Here is a 9372-nt window from a genome sequence, read left to right on the forward strand (position 1 = left end):
CTTCTCTCCTAAATTCTCACAGTACAATAGTCCTTGCTTTATGAAGCATAAATTTAACACAACTGTCATAGATTTACTCATTCTTCTCCCAAAATAACTGACAGTTGTGACTGGTCAGACTCGCTGAGCTCGGCTGTCCCAAGCCTGTGGTACTGTAGATACTTCACGCCATGGGAGCATGTTAGTCACCACTGGACTCGAGTTCTGAGAGGCCTTCACATCCACTGTATGAGTGGTGCTAGGAGTTTCTCGAGGCCCCGAGGGGAACCTGGGAAGGGAAGAGGGGGCGGGTACGAGGTCAGAAGTGCTCGACTCCCTGCCCTACTTTGGCGCAGTTTTTCTTTATGTATAAGGCTTTTCCGTAAATTTCTGTTGATACAAAGGGTTCAAGGGTTTGAAATGGCTGGTGTGGTAGAAGGATGTCCTTAAGAGGAATCAGACTTGGTTGAAGGCCGGGACCTGTCACTCACTGTGACAGCAGGGAAGGTGAAGATACCTTTCCTCTCTGATGATAATCGCAGCACCGCCTACCTCACAGGGTCGCTATGAACTCAACACACCTCCACCAGGGTACTGGCAGCCGGCCGAGCCGGCTCTGACAGCGGCCACCTTCCGACCGGAAGTCCCGCCTCTGCGACCCTGCCCCGGCTGGAGCCCCGCCACCCCCAACCCCCAGCCCCCAACCCCCTCCACCACACACCCGGAAGTGGATCTCGCGGGCGGCCGCATCCGCTCCAGACGCCAAGACGTTCACCCACCGCCTAGGCGGCCACTCCACTGACCGAACTATGGATCCGTCCCGCCTAGAGTCCCACCCCACCGGCCGAGAGTCTGACCCCGCAGGCCTAGATTTCCACTCTGCTGGCCGAGATGATTTCTCCACTGGCCACCAGTTCGACTCTCTCTACCAGGAATTGGACCTAGACTCTCTTAACGAAGATCTTTTTCCTCAGTCCATGCCAGAGACCTCCGAGGACACATACGAATCCCACCCGACTGCCCAGCCAGTGGCTCTCACAGAGTCCCAGCAGAAGGAGCTCATATCCCAGCTCACGAAATTGGAGGCGGAGATTGTCGCCCTGCGCCAGGCGCTGGCAGCCAAAGAGAGACGCTGCGTGGAGCTCAAGAGCAAGCTGGGCCTCACGGCCTCGGTGGGGCTGAGGCGGAATCTGTCCAAGAGCTGGCACTACGTTCAGGTCTCCAACGCCTACGTGAAAGAAAAGACGTCCGCTGCCCTGTTCGCCATGGGCTCTGCCGTCTGCAGGAAGCTTGCAGACGTCAAGAAGTCGGCCACATTCAGATCCTTTGAAGGTCTGATGGGGACAGTCAAGTCCACAGTCGCAGGTGGCAGAGAGCTGGGCAGTGACTGCCTTCCTTCTTCAGCGAGGACTGGGGATGACCTGCTCGCCTTTCTGGAGCCGGAATGATCCCCTTGGGAACCTGGCCACCTAACCAGTGCCAGAACTCCTTTCCTCGTCACAGTTGCAGTTCTGCCCATCTAAGACAAGTAGCCAGACCACAACTCTAAAGTTAATTCAGGAAATGGACAGAGTCCAGTTTTGAGAAAAGCAATGCCCATTTGTACATAGATATTTGCTGCCGTTGAGATAGAGAACCCAACGTTTTGTATCCAGTTATTTTACACTCAAGTTTAAGCATGAAATGTTATCACTATACTAGCCTTCCTGGGGTTGCATTTAAATGGACAGGACAATGGCTCCAGAGGTTTCTTAGGCAAAGCTCAAACTCTTTTTTGGAAAACTGGTCCATGGGAAGGCCAAAGTAGGTTTCAATTTAGAACTGGGAAAAGGTATGAGATAATCTGTAATTTTACCCCCTTCCATTTCCTTCCTTCCTTCTCTAAATCTCAGAAGGAACCTTGAAACCTCCATCTGGGCTGCGATTTTTATTTTAAAAAGATCATCAAGAAAACTCGTTTTTCTCTTGAGACCCTCAGAAAGGGGGAAAAATATTAGTAGACTAATTGTTACATAATACTATAACTTTTATAAAACTTGATTTTATTTTAAGCTCCTAATTAAGCAAAATAACTTTACCTACAATTTAGGAGATTGTTGACTACTTTGGACTCCAGCTGAAATTGCAACTTTACTTTGCCGTGTGCTTTGTTTGTAATCTCTTTATATATCAAAATGAAGGTTTTAAAGTTTAACCCTTGTGGCAGCATGTCTCTGCCACGGCAGCATGCCACCTAAAAGGAAGAATGTTGCTTCTCTGTTCTGCAGCAGTTCCTAGTTAGATACCAGCTCCTCAGTTGGAGGGAAACCAGCATAACCAAATTTAAGAAAGATAAACTTGTTTTAAGCAACATTTAAAACAGAATGCCTCTCCCCTGTAATGCTGGCTGTCATGCCTTTGAAGGGAGCTAATTAATTATATGTCACTGGTCACCTTGACTCCAAGTCTGTCCTTGTTTATAGTTAACCCCAACGGAGGAGGAAACAGAACTCAACCCTCAGGGAAATGTCAGGTTAATAGGAACCTGTAGGAACCTGGTTTCAGTTTGTTCGAACTTTCTCATATCTGATTTTCACAAGAGGAATGATACTTTTTGTTTTGTTTCCTTTTCCATTTTCAAAATGCCAAGACCTGCCAGCACTATCATTCCTCCTGTTCCACTGCCTGAGTTGGAAGTTTATGTCTTACTGGCTTTCAGCAGGGGGTCTAGGACCTTTATTTGCTTGGGTATATATTGATAACATCTCATTGCATAAAGGCAGTCATTCCAGCCTAAGAAAGTGATCCTGTTTTGTTGATTCTTGAATGCTTCCCCTATACTTTTTGGATTTCCTATAAGCAAAGCCAGATACCACTATACATGCAAAAGCACCTGGTAAACTGTAAGTCACTGATGTATCCCAACCCACAACAGATTTCTGAAGACAAAGTTTTGCTTGGATTAAAACAAGTTGTTCAACTATTTTAAATGTTTGTTCTTTTAATTTTTTATCAGCCAAAATGGTTTTCTATGCTGAACAACTAGAGACAAACTTGCAGCATGCATAAAGCCCAAGTAGTCCAACAGGCACAGGATTTGACCCCATCCCACAGAAAGCCTCATGTTAGGAAAAGTCTCAGACTGACATCATGGGCCAAACAAAAATATATTCTATTTTATTTAATAATTCAAAAAAATTCAATAACAGTTTCCTCCAATAAATCTTCAACTCCCTGAGAGCAGTAAAGAGCATATCTATTTTTCTTCATCATTGTATTCCCATGCCTGGCTCAGGGTGGATGTTCTATAAATACGTGTTGAACTGATGAAAGAATCAATATCACATACTTCAGACATCAAATCTTGAATCCAAAAGATGATCAACAACATGAACTGGTTGACAAATTCCTCCTCCTTTTAAACAAAGCATTTTAATTCCCTATTCAAAGACAATTTGAGACCTTCTACGTGTGAGGCACCGTGCCAGGCTCAGAAAGCTCAGAAGACACAGATATTAGACATAGTCCATGCTCCCTAGAAACAGATCTTCAAATCGTTACAATTCACTGCAGTATGTACTAAAATTGAGGAAGTCTGTGAAGAAGGGTGTTTGACTCTGCCTTGGTAAGTCAGAAAAGAATTGAGAGAGGCAGAAAGTCCTAGAGGACTAGTAGGAATTTGCCAGACAGACAAGACTAGAACATTCCAGACAATATCCAGAGGAACTAAGTCATGAAGGAATGTAGCAGAGTGGCATGTTCCAGGAAATACCAATGCCATTGTGGCTAGAGAGAGAGGGGAAATGGTGAGAGATGAGGATGGAGAAACAAACAGGGGCAAGATCATAAATAGTCTTATATCTATCTCAGACATTACTATTTTAACCTGTAGGAAATACGGAGGCAGTGAAGGTACTTAAGTGAAAAACTAACTTATATGCTATCTCAGATATTAGTATTTAATCCTGTAGGAAATGAGGAGGCATTGAAGGTATTTAAATTTGCATTTTAGATAGATCACTCTGGTCACCATAGAAATGGATTGAGAAGTATTTAAGAGTAGAATCTCCAAGACATAGGAAACAACTGCATGCGAGAGAGGGATAAAAAGATTTGTGAGTTGATAAGGATGTAGAATTGCAAATACTTGATACTAACAATGCTGGAGCTGCACATTCATTTTGCTTTGGCTCTTTTATGGGATTCCAGCACACTTGGATCAATAGCCGTGGAAACCATATAAAATGCCTCCACAAGCATGTGCACTCTGGATCAAAGGTTTCCTCCGGATTTCCTTTCTTCCACTTGCTTCTACCCTTCCCATACGTTACTTTCATTTATACTCTAGCCTGCCTATCTTCATAATTTGATCACTTCTGCTCATCTAGCCCTATTTGGCTTTTGTAGCCTAACTTCAGCCTATTTAACTTTAACTTGGCCACTGCAGGATGCAATTTCCAATAGTTCTTGGAATATGTGAACCCTCAAAGATGCCGCATCCCTACATCTGGTTCAACCCCTGAAAACCATTGGTTAAATGTATATTGGAACAAAATTCCCTGAGGCTCTCAGTTTTCTTGGTCTTCTATTGCCCATATGAGGGCAGGGATTGGGGTAGAAGGTGGAGACAAGGAGTGAAAGTTCCAACTCTCACAGATGACACTTGCAGCTGGCAAGGATGGGAGTAGAGTACCAACCCCTGTTCATTACCATCATACCTACCCCAGCACATTGCTAGCATCACACCCAGGGAAATTCACCAGCAACTTCTGGAGGTTACATTACTTCTAAGCTCCAGATTTGAAAGAAACTATATCACATACCTACTCTCATGGCTTAAATGGACTGCAGAGAGGTGAGCAGTGACAACTGACCCAGAACTGTGTAGGTCCTTTAATAGTGCTGGTGGCATCTAGGCCATGGAATTTCAGTTCTTGCCTATAAACTCCAATGTAAGGGGAAAAAAGAGTATCACTCTATCAAAACTCCTGGGGCCTCAATGCAGTCACCATCTGAGACCACGTCCCACTCCTGCTGACCAGATCTATTGGTGGAAGGCTCAGTGATGTCACAACTTCCAGTGCCTAGAGCCTCATTCACATAAGGCAAGTGACAAGTGCAAGAATGCCTTCCAGATGATGTTAACTTGGCCAGCTGGTATGAACACATTATCATGCCATTTGGTTATCTCTCAGAAATTACTAAGCAGGTCCCTAAGACAGTCAAAACTGTCTGGCAATTCCTGAGAGTTCAACAGGTAATTTAAAAGTTCGTTCCTTGTTTATCTATACCACTACCCAAATAACTGACAGCCTCAGGGAGAGAAGTGGGTTCTTCTGGAATTTGAAAGTTTTGGTCATCTCTACCCCAATCCTGGGTACCTGGCCTCAGATCCATGGCATCAAAACTGATGCATCCTATATAGTGCCACCTCTCCAAGGAAACTCTCCTCTTCTCTCTTTCCCGCTCCCAGTAACGTGCAGCAAATTGGAGAAGAAGAATTATACCTAACTTAGAGGAACAACCCATAGACTTGGCTGAGCCAAACTTTCTCCCTAGAATATTAGAACTAAGAGATAAAAAGACTCAGTCAGATGGTAACTGGTCTATACAGTCATATAGATGTGGCGTTTTTGTTGTATTTGGAACATATCCAAGCACAGAAGGTGATCTACTGAAAGGAGACCAGAGCAGACATGCAGAGAGTTGCCATGCATCGCTCCTCAGCCAGGACAGAGGGCAGGATACAATTCCAAAGAAGTGAATGTGACCTGGGCTGTGATGCCAAAACATCACCACCACAGAAATCCTCAAAGTCTCATATCCATACCAGAAAAGAAAAGAGTCACCTGGGTTTTTAAGGTAACAGAAATCACTTATTCCCACTAGGAAAGTTATGGGCCAGGGGGCAGTCTTGGGAACCACTGGCAAACTAGAGAAACACTGGCACTCTGACCAGAGAAGATGAAGAAACTCTGCTCCTAACATATTGTTGTATTTTTTTTTTTATTATGAAAGAATTTACGTGCTTACTCTACAAATATTGAGCACCTGCTATGCGCCAGGCACAGTTAGGTGCTAAGGATTCAGCAGAGAGCAAAACAGACAAAAAGTCCTTGCCTTCATGGAGTTTATATTCATATGGGGGAAAACATTAAATGATAACGTAACAAACACCACACAACTTAAAACCCACATAGCTATTTACCAGAGGCTACAAACACTTTATAAAAAGTCCTGATGAAACTGATTCTTTCCTAATTAGCTTAGTTTCACATCATGCTTAGTCCTGCTTTTCATTTTGTCATGTTTTAACTTGGTTAGTATGGCTTCATCTATCCTAGTATTGATCTAGAAACCTGTATTGTAACCTAAGCCACTCACATTTTTGACCAGCTGCCTAAAAACTTTTGGGGATTCTCACTACCCCTTCAGATTCCATAAGTCACTGGAATGACTCACAGAACTCAGGAAAGCACTATACTTACAATTACAGTTTTACTGTAAAGGACACATATCAGAATTGGCCAAATGAAGAGAGACAAAGAAGGAGATCTGGGAGGAAACCTGAAGCTTCCATGTCCTCAGGACACATCACCCTCCCAGCACATTGATGTATGATTACCAACCTAGGAAGCTCACCCGAGCTTCAGGTGTCCAGAGTTTTTAGTGTGGTTTCTTTAGTACGTATGTTTGACTGAATCACTGGCCTCATGATTGAACGCAATCTCCAGCCCCACTTCCCTCTCCAGAATTTGGGAGGTTAAGCTCATAGCATGAGGCTCAAATCCCCCAACCGATAATGACGGAGTGCTTGGGTCTTTCCAGCATGGCCAGCCCTCATCCTGAAATTATCCAGGAACCCACCATGAATAACAAAGACACTCCTGTCACTCAGGAAATTCCAAGGATTTAGAGGCTCCCTCCAAGGAAGGGACAAAGACCAGCCAAATTCTTTATTATTCAACAAACCAGACAATAGGAAGTTGCCCTACAAAATAGTCCTTCAAGCTCTACAAACACAAGCAAAGGGCACTTTGCCTCCATGGCAGCCTGTGAACACTGCTTACAGACAATTTGGTTGGTCAATGTTCCTACCACCACAAAAATCTCATATAATAATTCACTGCAGTGCTCCACCACCCAACATACACCATTCCCTAGCTCTTATAGCTTCCAGATCATTATTTAACCCAAATTCCCAAATTAATTGATCATCAGTAACACCCTAGTGGATGGCACCTAGAAAAGCCACAGACCGCCAACAGAGAGGTATAAAATACCTTCAAATGCACCCGTGACCATTGGGTTGAGGCAGCACTGGAGATGAAACATCTGCTCCGCTCAACGCTGCACACAACTGGAGATATCATCCTTAGCATATTCCAAATCTTTATCTACCCTATGGAAGCTCATATTTAATCATTCTTATATCCACATATTCATCCTGACTTCCATTGATCCTTGCTGAGCCAAGTCCATCCAGACCTTTACCCACCTGCACATATTATCACCCAGCCCCAAAAATGTGGGCTAGGAAGCCAGAGCACAGAAAAGTTTTAGTGGCCTGCTGGTTGGTACAATGGTTCCTTCTATACTTAATACCATGGAGAGGTCATGGAGCAGAAAAGTGGTGGTGAGAATCAGCCACCCACTGCAAGCACATACTAGACCCTGTCTGGGGCCTGTCATAGAGCTCTCCTGATGGGGTCGAGTGGGGAGGGGAACCTTTGCATCAGCCATCCTGGACACACTCTCATTGATTCCTGGCCTGCTGTCACTCTGAACTCTCCTTCCTTGGAACTCTGCCCTGCCTCTGTCTGACTCCAGACCTCTGGCTCTCTGCACTTCAAACTTTGAGCCTACCTCTGGCCCTGTGGATTTGGTATTCAAACCAAGTATTCCCAGCAAACGGCTCTTGTCTTTTCCTATTGGACTCTTTTTTATTTAGTTTGCCCTTTGACCTCTGACTCTGTTTGCTGTCTATGAAAGCCTGATAAGCCCATCTGAATCCGATAGGAGATGAGATGGCAACTCACACATTTGGAGTAACCAAAGATTGGCTAGTTTGCAATATGGATAGTTGCCAAGAAGGCAAACATTTATAATAATGAAAGCTAATATTTTTATGCCACTTACTATGGACCAGAAACTATTCTAATACATTTTATGCTTTAATTCATTTCATCTTCACTCTAGCTCTTCAATGTAGGCTTTTTATTGTTCCAGTTTTACAGATTAGGAAACCAGTGCTCAAAGAGGTGAAGTAACTTTCTCAAAAATACAAGCTAGTAAGTTGCAGAGCCATTGCAAGCCAGGAAGAGAGGTCTTAACCAGAAACCAACCCAAACAGCACATTGATCTTGGACTTCCAGCCTCCAGAACTGTGAGAAAATAAATGTCTGCTGTTTGAGCTGCCTAGTCTGTGGTATCTTTTATGATAGCTCTACTAGACTCAATACAACTCCCTCAAATATTTATTCAAAAGTCACCCCTTTTGGCCACCCTATGTACAATTTTAACAACCATATCCCCGTTTCTGGCTTTAGCACTATATATCATAGATTGTATTATTGCCATTTATTTTGTGTTTTGTCTGCCTCTTCCAACAGACGATAAACTCCATAAGGGCAGAGATTTTTGTCAGTTTTGTTCACTATTATATCCCCAGCATCTACTGCAGTGCCTGGCACATAGTAAGTGCTCAGTAAATAAATGACAGAAGGGAAGAAAGTCCAGGAGCTGACTGGGTTCTCCTCATCTCATCACACTCCGTAGGGCAGTAGGGAGGCCGGGCTGGGCCAGTAAGTGAAATCTGGTCTGTACTTAGAATGGGGTCAGCAGGATGACAAATACCAACTCCAACAAAAGGTCAGAGTACCCAGAATCAGAAAGGCTAACTAGGTCCAAACCAAGGAGGCATCTGAAGTCACAAAAAATTAAGGGCATGGAGGCAGCTAACGACGAACTCTGCCACATACCTGGTTGTGAAGCCTTGTGGCTTTTACTTCTGCTTGCTTCACCTGCCCAGATGTCTGCCTCCAGAATGCTCTAAGTGATTCTCACTCCTACTTTGACTCTTGTCCTCAGCCCAGGCAAGACTGGTGGTGATCTGAGGAATGATATGCAAGTCTAACCAGTGCCTTCAAAAGTTCCTTCCCTCTTAGAGCTTGAGACTCCAAGAAAAGGAAATGCTTACAGTGCTCCCTCAGGTAGCAGCTGGGAGGATCTCCAGGCTCCACCGGGAATCTCTGGCTTTGGCCTAGCTTCCCCCACTACCTATTTCATTGCCTGCCACGTGGATTTCACCTCTCTCCCTGGTCCCTTTTGATGGCATCTTAGTTGTGGTTTCATTCCTGGATGCTGTCTTTGAAGCACTTTACTCAGAAGTCTCTGAGCAGCCAAACCCAGCAT

At 44.3% G+C, this 9372-nt stretch overlaps 1 protein-coding gene across 1 annotated transcript; it reads left to right on the forward strand.

Annotated features, from left to right (window-relative positions):
• Nucleotides 1-788: 788 nt before the first annotated feature.
• TPD52L3 (TPD52 like 3) lies at nt 789-1427 on the forward strand. Its single transcript, XM_046663896.1, has one exon. The coding sequence runs from the start codon at nt 789-791 to the stop codon at nt 1425-1427; it is 639 nt and encodes a 212-aa protein (XP_046519852.1).
• The last annotated feature ends 7945 nt before the right edge of the window (nt 1428-9372 follow it).

This window comes from Equus quagga, chromosome 6 (genome assembly GCF_021613505.1).
Source record: "Equus quagga isolate Etosha38 chromosome 6, UCLA_HA_Equagga_1.0, whole genome shotgun sequence".
Lineage (NCBI taxonomy): Eukaryota > Metazoa > Chordata > Mammalia > Perissodactyla > Equidae > Equus > Equus quagga.

What these genes read in the sequence shown, in the direction of transcription:
- TPD52L3 (XM_046663896.1), top strand. Translation starts at nt 789, where the DNA reads ATGGATCCGTCCCGCCTAGAGTCCCACCCCACCGGCCGAGAGTCTGAC.